The sequence below is a fragment of the Rhineura floridana genome, chromosome 5, assembly GCF_030035675.1.
Source record: "Rhineura floridana isolate rRhiFlo1 chromosome 5, rRhiFlo1.hap2, whole genome shotgun sequence".
NCBI classification, from domain to species: domain Eukaryota; kingdom Metazoa; phylum Chordata; class Lepidosauria; order Squamata; family Rhineuridae; genus Rhineura; species Rhineura floridana.
The window spans coordinates 101,606,826-101,632,665 of record NC_084484.1 but is presented as its reverse complement, the minus strand read 5'-3'; the positions used below and the strand labels follow the sequence as shown (position 1 = coordinate 101,632,665).

At 42.0% G+C, this 25,840-nt stretch overlaps 2 protein-coding genes across 4 annotated transcripts in view; both read left to right on the top strand.

Moving 5' to 3' along the window:
• The first annotated feature begins 424 nt into the window (after positions 1 to 424).
• SLC5A3 (solute carrier family 5 member 3) lies at positions 425 to 25,840 on the top strand. Of its 3 annotated transcripts, XM_061627732.1 has the most exons (4): positions 7,023 to 7,055; positions 7,723 to 7,809; positions 8,340 to 8,500; positions 11,969 to 25,840. In XM_061627732.1, the coding sequence occupies exon 4, from the start codon at positions 12,266 to 12,268 to the stop codon at positions 14,411 to 14,413; it is 2,148 nt and encodes a 715-aa protein (XP_061483716.1). In that variant the 5' UTR covers positions 7,023 to 7,055; positions 7,723 to 7,809; positions 8,340 to 8,500; positions 11,969 to 12,265; the 3' UTR covers positions 14,414 to 25,840. The 3 variants fall into 3 exon arrangements, with proteins under 3 accessions (XP_061483717.1, XP_061483715.1, XP_061483716.1); XM_061627733.1 differs by lacking the exons at positions 7,023 to 7,055; positions 7,723 to 7,809; positions 8,340 to 8,500 and adding an exon at positions 425 to 526; XM_061627731.1 differs by lacking the exons at positions 7,023 to 7,055; positions 7,723 to 7,809; positions 8,340 to 8,500 and adding an exon at positions 1,515 to 1,600 and having other exon boundaries at positions 11,969 to 25,836.
• Positions 1,516 to 25,840, top strand: part of MRPS6 (mitochondrial ribosomal protein S6) — a 42,956-nt gene continuing 18,631 nt past the window's right edge. Inside the window, exon 1 of the mRNA XM_061627735.1 lies at positions 1,516 to 1,600. Within this exon, the coding sequence (XP_061483719.1) occupies positions 1,556 to 1,600 (45 nt within the window). The 5' untranslated portion in view covers positions 1,516 to 1,555. The remainder of the gene's footprint in view (positions 1,601 to 25,840) is intronic.

Here is a 25,840-nt window from a genome sequence, read left to right as displayed (position 1 = left end):
AGAACATGAGGGGAGAGCAATGCTGCAGAGAAGCCCAGTTTGAGGCACATGGTTTTCATCCACAAATCAGAGGAGCAGAAGACTTCCCCTGCTTCCCCCCCCTCCCGTAATGGCCGAAAGTAATGCTGGAAACATTACAATTACTCTACAAAAGTAATAAAATTACTCCTAGTTCTGTTACAATCAAAATGTAAAGGAATTACCCACTCGTTCTTCAAAAAAGTAATGAATTACAAGTAATTTGTTACTTGTAACAAATTACTTCCAAGCTCTGCTTGTTAATGCCTTATCCTACCTACAACAGACATCCGAAGGAGCTAATCAGAATGAAAGGGGTGTTAGCTACTGAGAAGAGTCTTCTCAGTGGTTGACTCACCTCCTTTAACTCTGATTGGCTCCACTTAGCAGGAAACGACAAGGAAGCATGTTAGAAGACTCTTTTCAGTGGCTAACATGCTCCCCTTTCATGCTGATTGGCTCCCAGGATGCTTGAGATGGACACTGCTGGGACCTGACTCCCAAAAAGGTAAAGGATCCAAGACTCCCTGAGAACCTGGATGACTGCACCCTTGTATGTGGTGGAAAAGGAGTTGCTGCTCCTGGTAGTGCATACTTGGGCTGGTGTTTGTATTGGGGGAACCAAGTTGTAGTGATGTTTCTGGAACACGGAGAAATTTGCGTATGCGCATAATCGCTTTTCAGAGGAATGCCTGGGTGCCGCTGTCACTTATGTACACACGTGGGCGGAATCGCGAGTTTCTCCTTTTCTTTCGCAGCGCATTTTTTTCCTGGCATTGAAACGGCGTTTAATCTTTGCGAAGCTACAGGTGTTTCTAGAAGCTTCTATAACACCAGCGATGAATGAAGGAGTATAGCATTGTAGGTCTCATCATCACACGGGCCCCTTCCGCTTTTTGTCTCTGTCTGCGGATGTTAAAACTGGCTTGTTGGCCGCCAGTTTTGAGGGCGGGTGTGTTACGTTAAAGAGAGGGATTTCACGTGTAAGGGCTCGCTGTGCCCGTGACTTCCCCTCAAGGGAAAGAGTAAGAGAGGAGAGGGGGAGTGCTCGGAGGAGAGGCGGGTTTTAGTGGAAATTTCCACTCCCTGCAGTAGTAACTGCGGCCACGGAAAAAAGGGCAGGACTGACATCGCAGTATGAAAGGAGAGGCGGTACCTGAGGTTTCCGATCCTTCTGGAGCAAAACCACTTTTCAGACGAAAACTTTTAGTTAAAAAAAAAAGTGTCTCCCCTTTCTCCGGGTGTAATTTGGGACTATGTATGAAATGACTCGCTTTATTTAACCCGGGAACAGCGAGCAAAGAAGAGGGGAGGACCGGGAAGCGTCGCCTGACGCCAGCAAGGGAGGCGGCACCGCCGCGTGCGCGCAGCAACCGACCTCTTTTAACCGCGCCACACGCCCGCCGCTTCCTAGTCGGTACAGCGTGGGACCAGAGGCGTGTCGGACCTGCAGTTCAGTGCCAGCCACAGACCGTTCCGCCTCTACTCTTCCTTTCTCAGGGGTTCCCCCCCCCGAGCTGCTCCTCTTCCTCAAAAGATGCCCCGTTATGAGCTGGCTTTGATCCTAAAAGCCATGCAGAGGGTGAGTGCGTGTATGTGTGTACGTATGAGGGGGAAAAACCCTTGTCCTGCGCCCTTGCCCTTTCCTCCCCCCCATCCGCCATTCTCAGCTGCTCTGAGCTTCCCGCGCCAGCCCTGCTTCCAGCGGCTTCCCATGTCTCTCTTGTCTCTACGGCCCCTGCCGTTTCCCGTCAGCTCTGTCCTCCTGTCCTTCCGTCCTTCCCCTCCGCGGCGCAGCAGTGGGTGGCGCTGGAAGAACGTGGTCCTCTTGTCCTTCGCTGTTCTCCTTCCCCCTTTCCGCATTTGCACACGAGCTTTGGGGATGGAAGAAGGGAAGTGACTTTCCTAATGAAAATACAGGATCGGCTTTCTTGTCATCTTACGCTATCCTTCCCCCCCCTCCCCAAACGCACGTGTACTTCGCCTTGCAAGCAAAAAATATAAACTACTGTTAAAGGAATTGGCGTTCCTATGGTAAAAAAAGGTTGGCAGTGTTATCTCAAAACTGAAGTGGTTGAAAGTGCAGAAGGCACGAACAGAAAAACGGTTTAGCGAGATACACGTAGGGGCTTCCTTTTTTCATACACGTTCTGCTGCCTAATGTCAATCCTTAGTGACGTTTTGCGGTACCAGATCATTTTTGTGCTTGTCGTGGGAGCGAGATGATTTAGATTAGGTCTCGGGATACGTTATTTAGTTTCTCCATCCCGTCGTAGGCTTTGATTTCCAGTATGTGCGGATTATGTTTTAATTCCATCTATATAGGAGCAGGCCCAACCCCCCCCCTAATTTTTTTTCTGCCTCCCCCTATTATTTTACAGATAATTAAATTTATTAGTTTTTTCCCTCCCTAATTTTTTGTGCGTTTAGGCTGTGTGTGTGTGTGTGTGTGTGTGTGTGTGTGTGTCTACACACACACGTTTATGAGCCTGTATAGGAGAATGAATTTTTGAAGAGCTGAACATAGCTAAAAACTTCATATATTCCACCATTGTTTACACTGGCTGAGTTTCCCAGATGATAGTGTAGAAAGCATGCTAGGTTCTTTACTTTATTGTCAAGTGAGTGTAAATGATGGCCTGTGACAATACGGATGGCAGCTGCTGGTCTGTGCTGCTGGCTGTAAAAGGCCAAAACCGAGGTACTGTTCGTGGGAGACAAGGGAAGGTTAGGGGATTTGGACCTGGTGCTCAGTGGGGTACAATTGCCCCTAAAAGACCAGGTCTGTGGCCTTGGGGTCATTCTGTCCATGGAAGCTCAAGTTTCGGCTGTGAGCCGGGCAGCGCTGTATCAACTCCATCTGATACGGAGGCTATGACCCTACCTTCCCAATCATCTGCTCTCATCGGTGGTGCATGCCCTGGTCTCCTCTTGCCTAGACTACTGTAATGCGCTCTACATGGGGCTACCCTTGAAAACGGTCAGGAAACTGCAACTGGTACAGAACGCAGCGGCGCGCCTGATTAAAGGCAGTCGCTGGTGAGATCATATCACTCCAGTGCTCAAAGAGCTACACTGGTTACCAGTTGCTTACTGGGCCCAATTCAAGGTGTTGGTTTTGACCTTTAAAACCCTACACGGTTTCGGCCCAGTCTATCTAAAGGAGCGCCTCCAGCATCATCAGCTATGCTGCCCAACAAGATCAGCCTCAAAAGACCTTCTCTCCATCCCATCAGTCAAAACAGCCAAACTGGTGAGGACTAGAGAGAGGGCTTTTTCAATTGTGCCCCCCACCCTGTGGAACTCCCTCCAAAATGATCTCTGCCATGCCCCTTCTATGATGAGTTTCCGCCGGGCCTTGAAGACCTGGCTCTTCATGCAGACTTTTGGGGTGGGCTAGATTTTATCTTCATTGTTTTTAGATTTTCAATGTCTAGGTATTATATGCCTATGTTGTACGTTGCCCAGAGTGGCTGGACAGCCAGCCAGATGGGCGACTAATAAATTCTATAAATAAATAGATAAAAACAGTGTGTTAGAGCACCTGCTTTTCATGCAGAAGGTCCCAGGTTCAATTCCCAACAGCTGCAGGTAGGGCTGAGAAAGTTCCTTGCCTGAAACAATGCAGAGCCACTGCCATACAGTATTGAATTCGTTGGACTAATGGCTGACTCTGTATAAGACAGATTCCTAGGTTGATGAATCTAGGAGTGTGAAATAATGTTCTTTTAAAAATGTAGAATACCATATGTGTTCTTAATCCAAGTAACCAATTGGCAAGTCTTACTCTTATCCCTCATTTTTCTTAAAAGAACCCATTTCACCTATGCAAGGATTACTGTGCAGTATGTTTTATAATAATAATAATATTAAATTTATTAGTCGCCTATCTGGCTGGATGTCCAGCCACTCTGGGCGATGTATAAGATAAAAACAATACATTAAAACGTTAACATTTAAAACCATAACAATAAAAACCTAACCCACCCCAAAAGGTATTTGACAAATACCTGAGAGTGCAAATCTATGCATGCCAGCTCAGAAATAAGTCCGATTGGTTTCAGTGAGACTTTCACTCTCAAGTAAGTTTATATACGTTGCATTCTGTATATAGCAATCTGTTTAGCTGTTTGTTTATTCCGCCAGCGTGGCACAGTTCAGAGACCAGGGTTCAAATCCCTGCTCGGCCATAAAACTTACTAGGTGACCTTGGTCCTATCACTGTCTCTTAGTCTAGCCTACCTCACAGGTTAGTTGTGGTGATAAAATTGGGAAGAGAACCATGTTTGTATGCCACCTTGCATTCCTTGAAAAAGCAGGGATAGAAATGCAATAATAAATAAACTAAATAATAAACATAGATTAAAAAATGCAATCTGTATATTCTAAGCACGCACTTTTTGAAAATGAATGCTAGCTTTTGTTTGAGTTTCATGTTGGGTAATTTAGAGAATTTATGCATTCTTAATTTTTGCAGTTACTGGAGGGTGTCAGTACTCATCTATTCTATGTATACCTATATATTTCCATTCATTTTAGATCTGACCACTACATTTTACCACAGAATTTCACAGATTCCCTGACATATTGCAAGACAAAGGCCTATATTTCAGACATGACTCTGAATACTGGCTTTTAAGAAGCGCTGATGTTCCTTGAATTACAGAGAGGTGCTCAGTTGCAGAATGAGTCTTGCTTCTTTATCTCAAACGTTAGCACATCCATCTAAAATACAGTTCAGAAAGCATATAAACATATTGTCAAACAATCAGCACCAACCAATCTTCTGAGCCAACAGTACATGGGAATCTTTGGATGAGTATTAGGATATGTACAAAAGAACAAGAGACGTTGTAGCAACTTCAGAATAACATATCTGGGATTGTGAGCTGTAAGTCCAAGCCATCCTAGACAGGGTTCAGGGGTGGTGGGAGTACCACATTGGGTACCCCCATAGTAATGATTGGGACCTGCAACTGGGTTCTTTTCCAATCAGCGGTACAACCTTATTTTTTTTCTTTATTTTTTTTAAGAGATGAGAGAAAGAGTACAGAAACGAAGGGAGAGACTTGTTTTGAGTGGGTCCTGTGCTTCATGTTGGGGATATAGTGGATCCAGAACTTGAAAAGGCTCCTCCCCAATCTAATTTAAAATAGCACAGCAAATTTGTGCTGTAAATTCCAAATGCTCACAGTATTTGCTAGATGCATAGAGGATGTTAAAGATCTGGAAATGTAGCCTATAAGGTAGTCTGCTCTATGCTCAGAAGCTTAGATTTCGTTTCTGAACATACTTGGAATTGGAAGTAAGCAGTTTGATTTCATTGGAAGTCACTTCTATGTAAAATTTATGTTCAGTAGGTTTGAGGTGTCAGTCTTAATTGCTGCTCTGTATATTCACCAGGAGAGGGTGGTAAGAAATACTTCTTGCTAAAACTGCATAGAGCACAAAGCTTTTCATTTGACCTCATTCATAATAATCTGGTTCACTGCTGCTTGCCTGGTGAACTTGTCAAGTTGGTGAGCAATGGAAAAGTATTCTATACCTAGAGTTAAATTGGCTCTGATTTTAAACACAAAGTTAACCAAAGAAATATTATTTCAAATTACTGTGGAAGTTTTGAAACTATTTTCCTTTTTAATTAATATCGTTATTCAATGATACGTATGGCAATACAATATAGCAACTACTTCCCATATAAATCTCATATTTTTGGTGTCTCATTTTGTTGGAAGAGCACATCTAGAGATGTTACAGAGGTGGAAGTTGTTAATGTTGAAATACATAAAAGAGAGGAAGAGAGAAAAAAACCAAAATATGTGAAAGAAAGGAACAAGAATTGGGTGAGGTGGGGAGAGAGAACAATGGTTCACTAAACAATTTGCTTGACCTCTTAGCATTATGAGTACATGCTATGATTTCCTCAGGCACTTTGTGAATTCACCTGGGAAATGCGGCCTCTTCTTTTCACCCTATTCATTTTTTTAGACTTAATTGTACTTTTCTAAAAAAAAAAAAATCTTAGTTGCATTTCAAGAGGCTAGTATAAGCTCGTTTGTTTTTTTAGGAATGCCCATTACTGTCTGTTTGGGATGCCCACCATTGTCTGTTGCTTGCTTTGAGTCATTACATTAGTTGCTTGCTTTTAACAATGGACATCTGTTCTTGAATATTGGCTGTATAGGTGCTCTACAGTTGGGCTGCATCAGACATGTGATTTGCCATGTCTAGTTACCTTTGTCAACTAGCAGTTGCATTCAGGTGAGCAGGTGAATGGCCAACTGCATGCCATGTAGTAGTACATCTTTAAGGCAGGGGTGGTGCATTCTTACAAGAGAAATATTGGGGGGGGCTGCATGCCTGCAGTAGGTGGGGCCACCTTGTTCTCTTGCTGCTGTGGGGAGAGAGAGATTCCAGAGGTCTGAACTGATGAATTGCACTCATCTGCTTTGGCCCTTCCTTGTGTTTTCCCGTCATGTCTGGGCTCTCCCACCTGCATGAAATTAGGCCAAGGGTAGAAATAGGAAAGCCCAGGAAAAAACAGAAAGATCGGAACCCCCATGCTTCCCATTTTTTCTATTTTTTTCCAACCCCCTCCCCCTTTTTTCTGTTTTTTCTCTAGCCAAGGGCTTCAGGTGCCAACCCCTGCTTTATGGGGATAGGTTATTGGCTTGGGGACCAAAATACGATTGGCAGCAGACCTGTGCCTTTAAATTTGGGTCTGTTTCACTCATGTAGTGCAGGAGATGGGGAACGTGAATAGGGCAGGATGGGCGTGGGTAGGTTTTAGCAGTTCCCACCCTCATACCTCTTTGGTTGTTAAAATAATTTTCTGCTCTACATATACGCTTATAAAGATAGACATCTGCTGTCAACATATTTACTTGGGGTCTGAGAGCCATGTTTGCAGTTGACAGAATTGTTTGTCTTTCTAGAAAGCAGCAGCAGTGACCATTCACGTTGTCAGTACTAGTTTTAAACAACTTGGATGGACTTCGGGGAGGAGGGCACATAGCTAGTGTCAGGAAACAAATAAGGTGAGTATAGCAAGGAGCCAGTGTGACGTAGTGGTTAGAGTGTTGGACTATCACCTGGGAGACGAGGGTTCAGATCCCCACACAGCTATGAAGCTCACTGGGTGCCCTTAGGCCAATCACTGCCTCTTAGCCTTGGAGGGAGGCAATGGTAAACTACCTCTGAATACTACTTACCATGAAAACCCTATTCACAGGGTTGCCGTAAGTCAGAATTGACTTGAAGGCAGTTCATTTCATTTCATTTTGAGAGCCAGTGTGGCATAGTGGTTAATGTGTTGGACTACGACCTGGGAGACCAGGGTTCAAATCCCCACACAGCCATGAAGCTCACTGGGTGACCTTGGGCCAGTCACCGCCTCTCAGCCTCAGAGGGAGGCAATGGTAAACCCCCTCTGAATACCGCTTACCGTGAAAACCGTATTCATAGGGTCGCCATAAGTTGAGATCGACTTGAAGGCAGTCCATTTCCAGCAAGCGGAGAGCAACTGCTGTATGAATTATGGCTACACTGTTGATAATTATGAACCTCACTAAAAGTAGATAGTATTCATGAAATCTGAAATGGTCAGGAGAAGAATAAACATTAATGTTATGTCTATATTCCTGTCCTTTAAGATTTTATTTAGGCTGAGAAATAGAATAACTTGCCTTTTGTTGCCTCACTCAGTAGGAAGAACATTTTCATATGTGTAATTGATATGGTGGGGTTCAGAGAGCTCCTTCTGTGAGGAAAAGGCTCTTCCGTTTCTACAAGGTGTGTGTGTATATAGTGATTTCTGTTAAATCTGCTCTCTGTGTTTGGGAGATGGAGTGTAGGGGGCTGAAGCAGAGAAGAGGAGGTAGAAAAGCCCCAGATCCAGTTTTGTTCTCTGGATCCTGCCCATAGCATATTTGCATAGCAAATAAAGGTTAAACAGGTTACCAGACAGTATTAAGTGTATTGTGCCTGAATGATATGTGCTTGTTCTGAAAACTTGTTAAAACAATCTAAGGATGCCGCTGCTTTAGGTCTTAGTTTTTGCATTACTTCCTTTTTTGTATATTTAATAGTTTATAATGAGATATTGGTACGCCGCCTTTCTTATTTTATAGAAAGGTGAATTAGAAATCTTGGGCATAACAAGGGAGGACAATTGGTTGAACCTGCCTTAAAAAAATTGGGTAGCAAAGTGGTCACATAAATGCTTTATGGCACAGAAATCTGGGGGTCTGATATAGATACCTTAAAAAAACTGGAAATAGTACAGAATAATTTTTTTTGAAAACTATATTCTCTTCCACCAGGAATTCCAGCAGCTTTTCTGAGACCTGAATCTGGTTGGCCGTCAATAAAGACAAGAGTGGAGTGGGTACAGTTAAAGTATCTTAAACGAATAGCCATTCTGTCAAATGAACGCCTTCCAGCATTGTGCTATATGGAAATGAATAATAATCAAAATTGGAAGGTAACATCCCACAGGCTCTTATATAGTTACCATCTTCCCGAGTTGAATCCTCTCCTGGGTATGGATAACAGGCACTTAAGGGACTGGCTCTTCTGGATAGATGCTAGAAGGGATTTACAATTAATTAAGACCTCCAGATTCTCTCCATGGCTTGCTTTTGTGAAAACAGAACACTTTAGAGCCAGTTATTTGACAAAATTAATGCCAGTCCCCATAAGAAATGCTTTTATGGAACTACGTTTCCAAGTTATGCCAACTGCAGTATTAGATGGACTTTACCAGAAGGTGCCATTTGAAAATAGATTGTGTATCTGTGATCAAGCTCAGGTGGAGGACATTGTACATTATATGTTAACATGCCTCCTCTATCGGCACCCAAGAGAGAGATTCCTGAAACCTCTGCTGTCTCAGGGAAGCAGGAATGCCCCAGTAGCATCGGTACAATTTCTCCTGAGCTATACTAACGGCCACGTGACATACAAAGTGGCTCTTTTTGCGCTTGCTGCGAAAAAGATCAGAAAGAAAGAACTAGATAAAATGGCAATAAAGTGTTCGGGAGATTCAGATTTTTAAATTGTGCTCGCTGATGCTAATTCTGAAATTCTTTTACACTACAGGTAGCAACAACTTGTCCTTTGTATACTTTCACATACTTCTGTATGTTTTTACATTTCATGGTTTTTACATTTTAAAGTATTTGTCATGGTCTTTGGCTAGTTTTATATATACATATATCTTGGGCATAAATAAAAGACGAGTACCGAGGTGTCCCAAAGGATCTGATACTGCTGATCATTCACTGTTGGGTGTTTGCATTTCATTTTAGCTAGTTCTGTAATGATAGCAGTGAAAAATGTTCCAATTTACTAGTAGCAATGATATTGAAGAGTTATAGTCCTTGTTACTACGGGAGAACATTTGATAACAACAATTCACTGTATGGACAATTTCTTACCACAGGTAAAATTACTTCTCCAGAAAGATATATTAAAGTAGTTCCTGTAATGTAGATGGCTTCTTAGTTTGACTTATAGAAGGATTTGACCACCATACAGGAAAATTGATCATATGTATCTTGCTATAAGTCAAGAGTGGCAGAAGGCAGATCATAGTGGACCACTGACCAGTTTTTGGGTAGATCACCTAGTGCCTGTTGGTTGCTGGGACTCTTGTGAAGAATACTGATCCTGGTGGATCTTAGCCTGATACAGCAAGACAATTGTGCTCTTAAGCAGGTTTGAGAGCACTCTAGTTTAACACATGCCAACTGTGGCTCTTGCTCTGTACATTTAAAACATTCCTGACTACGGGAATTCTAGTCAAACAAGCAGACAGCATGAGTGTGAAGCTATTTGACCCCTTAGTCAGTGGTCTACAATGAATCACGTTCTGCCCATCCCTACTTTAAAACACAGAGTAGGATATCTTACTGTTGCAATCTGAATTAGTGTGCTTATAAATAATACAAAATTGTGAGAGATGCAAAGAATTTAAGGCAGTCTTCCCCAAACAGGTCAAGATGTTGATGGACTGAAACATCAGTCTGGGTCAGCATGGCAAATGGATGGGTATGATGGGATTTGTAGTCCAACAATATCTGGAGGGCACTAGGTCGGAGAAAGCTAATATAAGGGATCGTGTAAAGTGGGATGGGGAGCCTCTGGATGATGAGACCATTTCCCCCAAACAAATCTCACCTCCCCATAGGTAATGCCACTTGTGATGATGAGCAGGGTGTTAAATCCTGAGAGATTTGTTTGTGTGTGATTGTGTGGACCACGCATATCATGTGCATTTAGTTTTGTAAGTTTGAGTTCACATTTGCTTGTAACCTATTTTATTTTTCTGCCCTTGCTGTTCCTTCTTTCTACTCTCCTGTATGCATATCTACATCCCCTTTTATTCTCTTTGATTTCCTCATTCCCTGTGCATTCACCCTTCTTGAAACTTGTGGATGAGTTACCTTGTTTATGAATGTTTGCCTTTTTCCTACTGGTAGTGCAGTTTCCGCTTACTATGGTGGTCCTCTCAGCTTTAAAAAGCAAAGGAAAATTACAAAGAGGAAAGAAAAATGAAAGCTATTTTGAGCAATAGTCTAGATTAATACACAGGTTTCCCTCCGCTCTCTCCAAACATACAAAGATACAACTCATGGGTCATAATTAGATAGGTACATGGGGAGGGGGAGACTTGTAAAGGCAGAAGAAAGGGACAGCTGTATTGTATTACATTCTATATAAAATATTCTTACCACAGAAAGTGGCACTGTAGTGGCACAGAACATGATAAAAACCAACTTAGGTTTCCATGCTAAAACTAACTTTTGCCAGCCTTTCTGCCTTCTCCTGTCCCATTTTTAACAGCAGTTGTGCCCAGCCTTTTTTGTACATATTATTCAAGTCATGTTGACAGTAAGAGACTGTGTAATTCTACAGCACATTGCAATATCTATGCAGCCCTGTTATGCCATGATGTGATTTTGCCTCTAGACTACTAACCAAGGGAGCTGTGCAGCACTGGAGAGGCACATGGTGGTGTAGATCCTATTTTGTGTCATACTCAGAGCATGAGTCTTCCTACTCCAGTCATACTATAAACTTCTAGTGCCTGTGCCACAGATTGGTCACTCAAGCCTTATAAATTCTAGGCACTTGCGCGCTGGATTGTCTAGGCTCCTCTTATCCTATCTCCTCACCAACACTCCCCCCTAGGCTACTACCCCCTTCCTGTTGTGTTTTTGCAACTCTCTGACCATTATTGTTGGAGAAATGTAGCACAATGCTATGGTATGTGTGTGGATGTATGCTTTTCTGCTCTTGGCTTTGAAATAACTCTGGAAGACTGGATTCAGACAGAGACTGTGTATGTGTGTAGGTGCCATAACACTACTTTTCTCTAATTAGTGGAAGGGTAGTAGACGCATTAGTGGTAACTGTTTGGAGAGGCAAATGTATGGGTGAAGGAACATAGTGTGCAAGTTGCCACTCAGTAAAACTTTTGCTGTAAATGTGACACAGTGGTGTATTGTATATATAATCTGTTGGCATAGCATTATACATTGACATTGACTGACCACAAAGTCATGGTTTGGAAACTGGTGATAAATTTAAATGAATTGTAAATGTAATGTTATAGCATATAGCCTGAATAAAGTCTAATAGTGTCTCTGTGTGTTTATCATTCTGAAAAAAAAAGAATTTCTCTGGCCAGGAAGATACATATGTACATACTGCTACAAGTTTGCCATCTTGTTGATAGAAAACAGTACACATGCTGTTAGCTTATTAGTGAACTCTGTTTATAGTCTTTGAAATGTATTTTTTGCCTGATGCAAAATTCTACAAAATATTTACAAAGAAAAAAAAGCTCTATTCAGCTACTTGTTATGACAGAATTCATTTTTTTCTGATTCTTAGTAAAAAGCCTTCTCTAATTCAATCTTTATCTTTTGTCTTTGCTGCCTTGCAGGGTTGGTACAGTAGGCCTCACTAGACTTAGCTGCAACTAAGAATTTCTCCTACATCAACAAAGTTAATGGTGATGCTCTTGTGGATTGGCGAATAAAAGTGCGTGCTAAATATTTAAGAAGCAGAGACAACAATTTTTGTCTTCTCAAAGTTGTACCACAACTGCTACCTTCAAGAGAGCAAACCAATGGACAAAGAATTTGATCCACAGTATTTGTAAAACTAAACTGATTTCTTTTACTAAGGCTTGGGGTCTGTGACCGGACATCAGCTTTTGGAAATTACCCGGTTTACAAAAATGAGGGCAGCTTTGGAACCAGTAGACATTGCCATTGTGGCATTGTATTTTGTGCTTGTGCTGTGCATAGGCTTTTTTGCCATGTGGAAATACAATCGAAGCACTGTGAGTGGGTACTTCCTGGCAGGGCGATCTATGACATGGATAGCAATTGGTGCTTCCTTGTTTGTGAGCAACATTGGGAGTGAACACTTCATTGGGCTTGCAGGATCTGGAGCAGCAAGTGGATTTGCCGTGGGGGCATGGGAGTTCAATGCCTTAATGCTTTTGCAGCTCTTAGGATGGATCTTTGTTCCAGTTTACATACATTCTGGAATATACACCATGCCTGGATACTTATCCAAACGTTTTGGAGGGCATAGAATTCAAGTATACTTTGCAGTGTTGTCTCTAATTCTATACATCTTCACCAAACTTTCAGTAGATTTGTATTCAGGTGCATTGTTTATTCAAGAATCACTAGGCTGGAATATTTATTTGTCAGTAATACTGTTGATTGGAATGACTGCATTGTTGACTGTGACTGGAGGTCTCGTAGCAGTTATCTACACAGACACTATTCAAGCTTTGCTTATGATTTTTGGTGCCCTCACACTTATGATTATAAGTATGATAGAAGTTGGTGGGTTTGAAGAGGTTAAAAGAAGATACATGTTGGCAAAACCAAATATTACATCGATCTTGTTGAAATATAACCTTTCCAATACAAATTCCTGTCACGTTGATCCAAAGCCTGATTCACTTAGAATGCTGCGTGAACCAACTGATGAAGATATTCCATGGCCTGGTTTCATTTTGGGACAGACACCAGCTTCTGTCTGGTACTGGTGTGCAGACCAAGTCATTGTTCAGAGGGTTTTAGCAGCAAAAAACATTGCTCATGCCAAAGGATCCACCCTAATGGCAGGTTTTTTAAAGCTTTTGCCAATGTTCCTTATAGTTGTTCCCGGTATGATTTCACGAATACTGTTTGTAGATGATATTGCATGTATCAATCCAGAACACTGTATGCAAGTTTGTGGAAGCAGAGCTGGATGTTCCAACATTGCCTATCCACATTTGGTAATGAAGCTTGTTCCTGTTGGCCTGCGAGGCCTTATGATGGCTGTAATGATTGCTGCACTAATGAGTGATTTGGATTCTATCTTTAATAGCGCCAGTACCATATTCACTCTTGATGTCTACAAGCTCCTTATACGTAAGAATGCATCGTCTAAAGAACTGATGATTGTTGGAAGAGTTTTTGTTGCTTTCATGGTGGCAATAAGCATTGCTTGGGTCCCCATAATAGTAGAAATGCAAGGAGGCCAAATGTATCTCTATATACAAGAGGTAGCTGATTATTTGACTCCACCAGTGGCTGCTATTTTTCTGTTGGGCGTATTTTGGAAGCGTTGCAATGAGCAAGGGGCCTTCTTTGGTGGAATGGTTGGATTTGTGCTTGGAGCTGTACGACTGATACTGGCATTTGTCTATCGTGTTCCTGAATGTAACCAACCAGATACCAGACCATACTTCATCAAAAGTATCCATTACATGTATGTAGCTACTGCACTGTTTTGGATCACTGGAATTGTGGCTATAATAATAAGCTTGCTTACAACACCACCTTCAAATGAACAAATTCGGACAACAACGTTCTGGTCTGTGAAAAACAGGACTGTACAAGAAAGCACTTCAACAGACAATTCATTCAAAGCACAAGAGAAGACCATCTTAAAATACAATGACACACCCAATCATATCACTTCAAATGGGAAATCTGAAGAAAATGTTAAAAATGATCAGCCTGAAAATGTCAATCTCCTAATTACTTGCAGAGATGACAGCAATCCAGTGATTTCGATAAGTAACTCTGAAGTTGAGACTCCAGTGGATAGTTATTCTAATGGACAGGCAGCTCTTATGGGTAAAAAGAAGACTGAAGAAGAGACTGAGAGTAGTGCTAAACACTGGGAATTCATAGATTGGTTCTGTGGGTTTAAAAGCAAAAACATGAACGATAGAGTTAAAGATACGGGGGAGGAAGAAAAAAGTATTTGTCTACAAATGCTGGAAGAGACTCCAAAAGTTAAATTACTACTAAACAGTGGACTATTTTGTGTGTGCTCACTTGGAATATTCATGTTTGTTTATTTCTCTGTATGAACAAGTGAGAATCATAAGGCTTTGGTCAGACATATAGACATAGGGATAGAGGACCTTGGAGAAATATTTATGTGTGTGTGTTTGTGTCTTACATCTCAGGCATCCTTTACACTATATTGTCAGTCAAATTATTTTTCAACCAATTTGAAAATCATTAGAGTTTTTATATCTTAGCATTTCCATTTTAATGCAAAATGTTTGTGGGATTTTGTGCAGTACTATACGTTGGGTTTTAGTATACCAAAGTAAGAAATTAGTGTGTTAAGAGGTAAAATATTAATGCACCTAGTCAGAGGTCCAGCAAAACTGAAAATGGTGTTAAAGATGTAATATTAGCACTTAAAATTGATAAACAGTACATTATAAAGAGCATTCCAGAGTACTCTTGAGTGTCAGAAGATGTTATCTTCTTGGTATCCTGATCAAACAACATGTTTACGTTTTCTCCCCCTCTCTCCATTATTCTTCAAACACCAGATCTGGGTATGTTCCCAACAAATATCTAATATACTGAATAAATGTTACTTGACTTCTGGTATTTCAAATGGCCAGAAATTTTGCTAAATCTACAATGACCTTTCCTCCTTTCTATATAAAACCACATATTTTAAAACAACAATCTGTAGTCTTGCTATAGGTTGGAAGTATGTTAATGGCAATGAATAAAGCCACCATGTTCAAATAAAAATAAAAGATGAGATCCAAATAAGTCATACTTGGAGTAGGCCAATTGAAATCTATGGCCCCAGCTCCTGCATATGACTAATGGTCATTGGGTCTGATCTGCAAATGACAAATGCTAGATATCATGGTTTGGCCTTCAAAGCAGTGCAGAAAGAATGTCCCAGATGATGGAGAGGGAAGGAGTCTGACTTGTACGTTGAAACCAAATACTCTTCATGCACATCTGGAGTTTTTTTATATTTGAATTTTGCCCATTAATATATGCATAGAATTACAATTGCTCCCCAAAGTGAATATTTCAAGAAGAAAGATCCTAGCACCCCTTCACAAAGTATTTATTGTGTAATGATTTGTCTGAAACAGATGACAGTTGGATGTGGAAACAACAAATAGCGCAAGTCTTTGATAACAATGAGTCTGTATTGGAATTAGTCAAAGTAATATTGCAAACTTTTTCTATTGTATGCGAGTTTATTTTTCTTTGGGCTGGGTGGGAATAAAAAGAGAGAATAAAACTTCTTAGGGTTTCCTCTTTAAAAACACCACTTCCTTTTGATTCCAAGGCATGTATAGGTTACACGTTGAGGCTACATGTCTCCTACAGATATTGTGAAGAATATTATATAAAGATTTTATACAGAAGTTCTACAGGGAGAAAGGGCGGGATATAAATCTAATAATAATAATAAAGTAAGGCTCTGATTATCAGAGCAGAGCCCCCCCCCCAAAAAAAAAGAAATCCTTGTGCCGTGAATGCTTACATATCAGTGTGGAGGAGGATAGATACACTTCCCTGCTGGAGCATTGTCAGCCACAAGGTAATGGAGACTACAGGAACCATGGGAGATGCCAATTAAAAGCAAATTTAGAATTATTGGGGAGAACTCTTGACCATTCTGCAAGTCATTTGTAATTGCTGGTCCCAATTCAATTTGAGCTTAGCAGAGTTTGCCCTAGTTTTTAGGATTAGAGCTGAACACTCCAGTTTAATAAAAAGTATTCCTGTAATACTTAGAGGGTGCAGTACTGAAGTCTGAGATCCCATGTCTAATAATCCCTTTTTATACTTTTTAAATAGTTGTACCTTGCAAATCCTAAAGTTGCAAGGGCTCACAAAACTGCTGACAACAATATTCTAGACAACTAAAACTAACAACTAAAAATAAAATTGGGTAAATGCTGATTGCTACCATCTTCAGTTGTGTTGCTCTTATTTCTCCCATAATATCAGGAACAACTTGCTTACTAAGGTGTCCAGTTGTTGCTAAGCGGACGTAGAAAATGAATGGAAGAGGTACATGTATTCTATTCAACTATTGAGTTTAACTTTGTATAACTGATACAATTTTAGAAGCAACATACTGTATAAATGTACTACAGAGACTTTGGTTTAGATTGCCTCTGTTCTTGATTACTAGATGAACTGAGAGCTTCCTTGTGCACTGGACCAAGAGCTAGCTTAAACTAGAGGCCTTCCAGGGCCAAAGGGAATGAATGATGCAAGCTTTGAGATGTGGATAAGTACCATTGTTGATAAGTAGTGTAGGAACGTTGGTTTTCTGGTATTTGTAGAGATGGCTTTGTTGAATGATTTGCCAGCTGTCATGTTGCAGGTGGGCTAGCTCGGATCTGTTTGGCTCCCAGCTTTCCTCTCCAAGATGCCTTGTATAAACTAAGCCATGTTCCAGGCCTTAGTGGCACATTAAAATAGCAATGTCTAATACTCCCTCGGTCCTAATTCCAAGTTATTTAATGTTTATGCAGTGTTATGTATGTATATGGCAGAGTTTGCTTTGGATCTATTTTAAATTGACTCTTAATGCAATACAGCCATATTCCAAGTGACAATGCCGTGCATAAAATCCTCTAAATATTGGACCATTTCACAGTTTTAACAATAGTGGAAAAATTGCCAAAGTCCATACAAAAACGTTACCTTCCATTTTGCTTTCCTAACTATCTGTACATGGTTTGTGTAGCCTGCATTGTTAACTGTTCTATTTAGGCAGCTATTCTCCTTGCGAGGTTCCAAAACAGAGACTCTGTCTGTCACTTTAAAGATACATAGTGAGTGAGTATGCAACAGTTGCAGTGTCATCTAATGCTCTGCTGTTTGATCTCTAGGGCAACTACAAACGGGGCTTTTAGTGTTGCAGCTCCTGCTCCCTGGAATCAGTTACTAGCCAAAATAAAACAGGCACCTAGTGTGTTGATGTTCAAGTGCCTACTGAAGATAAGCTTTCTCTGAGGTGTAACCCAGTCATTTATGGAATTACCAGTTTTATATCTGATAAAAATGTTTTTGTTTAGAGTTTGTATGGATGGTTTTATTATTTTTAGCGTTTGTTGAATTGGGTTTATTATTGTTAGCACTTGTGTTTGTGTGTTCTTTTTTTATCTTGTACACCACTTCAATGGAATTATGTTATGAAGCAGTCTATAAATTAATTCATAGTACCTATAAGTCCTGGTTAACCACAGCAGTTGGAAAGTAATTGTTGTGGATTGTTGGGCCATTGGAGTGAAAGGTAAACTTCTTGCTGTATACAGACTCTGGGGATTGGTTCTGATTATTCTAAATGAAGCTAAAACCAAACCAGGATATCAAGCCATGGATTCATACCTTGGTTTGTTTATTTATTTTGTTAAATTTCTATACCGCCCCATAGCCGAAGCTCTCTGGGCGGTTTACAACAATCAACATCAAATACAATAAGCTACATATAAACAATATAAAACTATCTTAAAACTTTCTTTAAACTTTAAATTATAAAATTCACCAGAAGAATCAAAGACAGTTGTCAACACATACTAAATATTAAAATGTTAAAATGTTAAAAATTAAAATGATTAAAATGCCTGGGAGAAAAGTTTTAACCTGGCGCCTAAAAGATAGCAATGTTGGCGCCAGCCGTACCTCATCAGGGAGATTGTTCCATAATTCAGGGGCCACCACTGAGAAGGCCCTTTTTCTTGTTGCCACCCTCCGAGCTTCCCTATGGGTAGGTACCCGGAGGAGGGTCTTCGATGTAGAGCGTAGTGTATGGGTAGGTTCATATCGGGGGAGGCGTTCCACCAGGTATTGTGGGCCCGCGCCGTATAAGGCTTTATAGGTTAAAACCAGCACTTTGAACCTGGCCCGGAAACATATAGGCAGCCCCAATGCAGGTGGGCCAGAATCAGTGTTATATGATCGGAACGCCTAGTCCCTGTTATCAATCTGGCCACCGCATTTTGTACAAGCTGCAGCTTCCGGACCGTCTTCAAAGGCAGCCCCACGTAGAGCGCATTGCAGTAATCTAGTTTCGAGGTTACCAGAGCATGGACAACCAAAGCGAGGTTCTCTCTGTCCAGATAGCGGCGTAGCTGGGCCACCAGCCGGAGTTGGTAAAAAGCATTCCGTGCCACCGAGGCTACCTGAGCCTCAAGTGACAGGGATGGATCTAAAAGAACTCCCAAGCTACGAACCTGCTCCTTCAGGGGGAGTGTAACCCCATCCAGAACAGGTCGAGCATCCACCATCTGGTCAGGAGAAGCACCCACTAACAGCACCTCAGTCTTGTCTGGATTGAGCCTCAGTTTATTAGCTCTCATCCAGTCCATTGTCGCAGTCAGGCATCGGTTCAGCATATCGACAGCCTCACCTGAAAAAGATGAAAAGGAGAAGTAGAGTTGCGTGTCATCAGCATACTGACGGCAACGCACCCCAAAACTCCTGATGACCATGCCCAGCGGCTTCATATAGATATTAAAAAGCATGGGGGACAGAACTAACCCCTGCGGAACCCCATACTGGAGAGCCCAGGGTGCCGAGCAATGTTCCCCAAGCACTACCTTCTGGAGATGGCCCGCCAAGTAGGAGCGGAACCACTGCCAAGCAGTACCGCCAACTCCCAGCTCAGCGAGCCTCCCCAAAAGGATACCATGGTCGATGGTATCAAAAGCCGCTGAGAGATCAAGGAGAATCAACAGAGTCACACTCCCCCTGTCTCTCTCCCGACAAAGGTCATCATACAGGGCGACCAAGGCTGTCTCCGTGCCAAAACCGTTACCTTAATTTTGGTTAGAAGAACTGACCACAGTTTCGAGTTTGTACCCAACATGGAACACTGGTTTATATGTGTGTAGAAGACAAGAAATGAGGACTCTGCAAGTCATAGGCTCAATGTGACTTGTTTACAATATAACTGTCTCCTTCTTTCATAAAGCTAGAATCCGGGGCCATCCAATGGAGCTGAATTTTGGAAGCTTCAGGACATGCAAAATATGGTGATGGCCACTGTGACGTCCTTCCCTGGTTCTCCCTGTCAGGTTCCCACCTGCTTGTGGCTACTGCCTTTCACTAGGCACCACCAGGGATACCACCAGTCCGGACCGTCCTTTTTATGGTTTCTCACTCCGCTCTAGCACAGATCTCACTAGATCCCCCTGCTAGGCAGCACCACCAGTCACGTCCTATAACCAATACTCCCAGAGACTTTGCCTGAGTCTCTCTCTAGCTGGTTACTTTTGTGACTGCGTGCTTATGCTGTTCCCAACCCCCTTGTATCTTTATAGATAACGCATACAACTCTGGGTTGCTCTGGATACTTGACTTGTTACAATATCTCCCTTCACCGCTGCCACCATTAGATACAGTTTCTGTTCAGCCTTGGTAATTACCTTGCCCTCCCTTCTGGTATGTATATCCCCCAGCCAAGGATCAGGCCTTTGGTAAACCAAATAAGTATTTATTAAATATCAGAAATAACAAGATTAGTTTTAGAATGTTTCACAAGCGTATGGTTTCATCTATTGCTGTTTTGTACTTGACTTATTATTAATCAGAACTCCAACTCCCTCTTTCTCCACACTCCCGACCTCCACCCTCAAACACCTTCTTCTCCACCCTACTAACATTCACCCAGATTCAACTGTCATTCTTCCATTTATACTTCCAGCCATTCAAACGCTCAGCCAATCATCCAGCATTCTACTGCTCATGTACTCCCCCTCCTCTTTCACTCCACTTACCATATGTCTTCTATATAAACAGCACTTACCATATTTACACTATAATAAAATAATAATAATAAAATTTTATTTGTTAGTCGCCTATCTGTCCGAACTAACGGACACTCTAGGCGACGTACAACAATATAAAATACAATATACAAATCAAAAAGCCACAATCGTCAATTAATCTAAAACCATCCTTCAATTAATACATCATAAAAACTAATCCACCCCAGAAATCCTATAGGTCTGCCTGAATAGCCAGGTCTTTAAGGCTCGGCGAAAACCCATCAGGGAGGAGGCATGTCGAAGGTCAAAAGGAAGTGAATTCCAGAGGGTGGGGGCCACAATCGAAAATGCCCTCTCTCTGGTCCGTACCAGCCTAGCTGTTTTAACCGGTGGGACCGAGAGGAGGTCTTGTGAGGCTGATCTTGTCTGGCGGCATAATTGGTGATACTGGAGGCGGTCCTTCAGATAAACTGGGCCGAAACCGTATAGGGTTTTAAAGGTTAACACCAACACCTTGAATTGGGCCCGGTAAACAACTGGTAACCAGTGTAGCTCCACCAACACTGGAGTAATATGATCCCGGTGATGGCTATGCTTTATCAAGCATGCCGCCGCATTCTGTACCAGCTGCAATTTCCGGACCGTTTTCAAGGGTAACCCCACGTAGAGCGCATTACAGTAGTCTAACCGAGAGGAGACCAGGGCATGTATCACTCGTGGGAGCAGATGCACAGGAAGGTAGGGTCGCAGCCTCTGTATCAGATGTAATTGATACCAAGCTGCCCGGCTCACTGCTGAAACCTGAGCCTCCATGGACAGGTGGCAGTCCAGAATGACCCCTAGGCTGCGGACCTGGTCCTTCAGGGGTAATCTCTCCCCATTAAGCACCAAGTCTAAATCTCCCAACCTTCCCTTGTCACCCACAAGCAGCACCTCGGTCTTGTCAGGGTTTAGCTTCAGCCTGTTCTCTCCCATCCATCCACTTACGGACTCCAGGCACTTGGACATGGTATTCACAGCCAACTCTGGTGAGGACTTAAATGAGAGATAGAGCTGAGTGTCATCCGCATATTGGTGACACTGCAGCCCAAAACTCCTGATGATGGCTCCCAGCGGTTTCACATAGATGTTGAATAGCATGGGGGAGAGGATAGAGCCCTGTGGCACTCCACAATTGAGAGGCCAAGGGTCTGAAACCTCATCCCCCAATGCTACCCGTTGATGCCTATCTGAGAGATAGGAACGGAACCACCGTAAAACAGTGCCCCCTATTCCTAATCCCTCAAGGCGATTTAAAAGGATACCATGGTCAACGGTATCAAAGGCCGCTGAGAGATCCAGGAGGACGAGGAATGTGTATTCTCCCCTGTCCAACGCCCTCCTCATATCATCCACCAGAGCGACCAAGGCTGTTTCAGTTCCATGTCCAGTCCTGAAGCCCCATTGGAAAGGATCTAAGTAATCTGCTTCATCCAAGTGTGTCTGTAACTGTTTGGCCACCACTCGCTCAATCACCTTGCCCAAGAATGGTAAATTAGAGACCGGGCGAAAGTTATTCAACTCTTGGGGATCCAAGGAGGGCTTTTTCAAGATGGGCTTTATCACTGCCTCCTTGAGGGCTGATGGCAATGCACCCTTTTCCAAGGATGCATTTACCACTGCCTTGATCCCTTCGCCCAGTCTCTCTTTGCAGCTCATGATGAGCCACGAAGGGCAAGGATCCAGCAAACAAGTGGTTGGCTTCACAGTAGAGAGCACCTTGTCCACTTCCTCAGAGGGAAGAGGCTGAAACCGATCCCACCAGACCGGAATGCAACTGGCCGACTCTGGCCCACTTCCTGTATCCACGGCGTACAGAATCATGTTCTTCAGGCGCTCGATTTTATCGGCAAAGTGTTTAGCAAATGTGTCACAGGAGGCTTTAGAATGCTCCATGGGTTCCTGAGCAACTGGACCGACCAGGCTTCGGACCACTTGGAACAACCTCCTGGGACAGCACTCTGCCGATGCAATAGAGGCAGCAAAGAATTGCCTCTTTGCTGCCTTTGTTGCCACCTGGTAGGCCGCTATTGCTGCTCTAACCAGTGTCCGATCGTCTTCAGTGCGAGATTTCCGCCACCAGCGTTCTAGTCGTCTCACCTCCTGTCTCAGACCCTGCAACCGTGGTGTATACCAGGGTGCTGTCTGAGTTCTATTCAGGGGGAGAGGACGTTTCGGAGCCACCCGGTCTATCGCCCTAGTGATGTCCCTGTTCCACTCCACCACCAGGGTTTCGACCGGGCGTCCTTCAGTCAGCTCCAAATCACCCAGCGCATTCAGGAATCCCTTAGGCTCCATCAGGCGTCTGGGGCGGACCATCCTAATAGGTCCTTGTCCCCTGCGGAGGGTGTGCGGCATTGAGAGGTCCATATTCACCAGGTAGTGATCTGACCATGACACGGGGTTCGAAGAGACAGCCCCCATTTTCAGAACACTTCCCTCCCCTCTCGAGACAAACACTATAAGCAGGAACATCACAGCCACCAACTTGGATGGCTTTAAAACAGAATTAGATGAATCCATGGAGGATAAAACTATAATTGGCTACTAGCCATGATGGCTCTATTCTTCTTCCACTGTTGTGGCAATATTCTTCTGTATGCCAGTTTGTGGAAATTATGAGTGGGAGAGTGCTGCTGTACTCAGATCCTGCTTCTGGGCTTCTCTTGGGCATCTGGTTGGCCACTGTGAGATCAGGAAGCTGAACTAGATGGGCCTTTGATCTGACCCAGTGTGGTTCTTCCTCTGTTAACCGATCTTTCTCAACCTTGTGCCCTCCAGATGTTGTGGACTACAACTCCCATAATCTCTAGCCATTGGCTATGCTGTCAGGGGCCAATTGGAGTTGTAGTCCACAACATCTGGAGAGCACCAGGTTGGGGTAGACTGAAGCATTGTTGGATTGTCTAACCCAGCTCTTAAGTGACAGGCAGTTTCTCTGGGGCTGGAACCTGGCAGCCCTATTTCCTGCTGTTTATGTCTTTAGCAGAAGATAATGAAAACATCACTTCCTAATTCAGTCCTCCCTTGGTTGTAAGAACCATAATTTAATTGGGTTTCACATATTCTTTTTACTACTGAACATTCCTTTTAGAATATTTTGTAACTATATGATTTCCTTTTCAGGCAAGTAAGTAAATATGTAATAGCTTGTTACAGTGCCTTTTAGAAGCAAAATATAACCTCATTAAGTTAGTACATCTCATCTGTGATGCAATACTTGCTGATTCTTCACAATTCTGTGTATACCATCCCTGTGGCTGATGGGAGTTATAGTTTAAAAAAGTAACTTTTCCAAGCTCTGGATTCACGTGGTGGTGATGAAATGCCTTGTGCTACCATTTTACTACAGTAAATGTGTTATTACTAGTTCATATACATTTGCCATTTATGAAGGAGTCGGAATTGGAGTCGGTACATTTCTACCGACTCCACCCAAAATTGCTCCTGACTCCAACTCCACGACTCTGACTCCACAGCCTAGATCATAGGTTGCCAGTGCAATGCATGAGGGCACCAATGTGCCAACCAGTATCCCCAATGATGCTGGAAAGACCTCAGATATCCATTCAAAAATCCACAAGTATGCAAGAGACTGTTTGCCCTTCTTGTCAGTTCTTGTTTGCACTGGATGCCAGGATTCGACACCCATCCACCCTTCCATTTTGAACAGAGCAGAGATGCAAAGAGATTTTCTCTGTGAATGAGCACAAGCAGTGACTGTTGTAAGTGCTCTTTTTTTTAGATGTGGAGGCTATTTTGTACTATACCATGCCCCCACAGCATCCACTTTATGACTAGTGCCCACAGTATTTTTTCAAAACTCCAAATGTGCCCAGTGGCTATAAGGTTGGCAACCCCTGGTCTAAATACTGAAACTAAATACTGAAGCATTCCAACACTGGACCTGACCAAATGTGTGCTAATTCCTTCTGGGTTTCTGTGGCAATTTATCACTTTTAACATGACATTTGACAAAGCCCTACTTTAGACACTCAAATGATTTCATATTTTTAAACATCATTTGGATGTTTAAACCAACAGAAGTATAATCTAGAAAGCTGTATGAAACCCTTAGTTTTCCACTGTTTTCAGGGAAAGCATATCTTCTGTTTTGGCAAGTAGTTTTTTATTCCCTTTGTTGCCATTTTTTTCCTCTTCTCTTTCTAGCTAGAAGCAACAGAAGGCTAAGTGACTAATGTGATGTACAGTTCCCGCCCTTTTCTGCTACCACCATCTCAATAATACCAGCATGGTACTTGTACTGTGCCTCATAAATAATTTGATTAGTGTAAAATAGCTTACTGAAAAAGGAAGGGGGAGGAGTGTAGGCTATCATTTACTTGTAAAATGTAGACAGGAAAATGTGTTTGTGTTAAATCACATAGCTTTATTTTTAAATCCTTATCCTAAGGTAAATTGTGATGTATTGGATGTGTGTGACACCTCCCTGCCCCAAAGTATACATATTGAACTTGCAAATACAGTTTTTAAGGAAAAAAATGTAAAATTGGGTGATGTATTTAAAATGTAGATATTTACTGTGTGTTCAGTATACTGTTATGTTTGTGCCCTTAAAAGTAATGTTTGAAAAGTAAATGTTTTGAAAATAAAGCTAACATTGTTACATGTTTTAAATCAAAGGTTTGTGAAATGTTTAAAGGTTCTTTTGACAGATACTGTGTATAACTTAGTGGTTTTAAATGTGTTGTTCTTAACTCTAGGGTAAAGAGTAGTTCTAGAATATAAGTATATATAATTAGGATTTCTAATTTCACTGTGAGGTCTTTAAACTCTTGTTGGCAAAATAGCTTTTGTTTTTGACAAAAATAGTTCTGGGGTATGTGGGGGTGTTGGTTTAAAAGTTAAATGTTTTGTTTTTGTTCTGATTGCATCTAATACAAAATGTTATGTAGTGACATCTGGTGACACTACTTTTCCATAGCATTTATCAGCTTCACTGGGCAAAGGCAGACACTGAGCAAAACTGGTGATGGCATATGACAATACTGTGTCTAAGAATACATGCTTTTAAATGAGGTGGATATAAAAAATAGTTGCTGTGCAAAAAAAAGTAGTAGTCTTCTTCAAGAAGAAAGCAAATTCTTTTCTAATAATGCTAGAGAAATCCTTTTTTGTTCATTCTTAGTTTTAAGAACAGTGTCAGTGTGATGCTGCTTCTACCTTGTACCTTTTTGGTATAAGTATTATACTTTTTTAGAGATGTGTGAAGTGCTTTAGTTGCTGTTGTACTTTCTGTAGCTTTTATATAAATTACGATTGCTTTGATTTTTTAAAGAGACATTAAACTAAAATATTTTGCAGACCAAAAACCAATGTTGTGCAGCATGTTAAGTCTTTAACTCCAACCAAACTTTGTGTTTGTGTGTGTTGTGGGGGGGGGATTAACCAAATGGATGCAATGAACCTACTTCATTCCAGAGCTGTCAAGTTTTTTTTAATGTTCATGATCTGACAAGAGAGGACACTATATTCAAAACTTCTTATAGTGGGAACATAAATCTAGAAATGTTAAGAAAACTGATATTTCGTAATTGTACATTGCTGCCATCCATAACTATAAATTTGCCATAGAAAAATGGTTTGATCCAGAGTATAGAACATTGCTAATATGACATTAAGTAAATTCTGATGTAAAATTCAGTTTTCCTTGCTAGCCCTGTGTTTATTATTTGTATA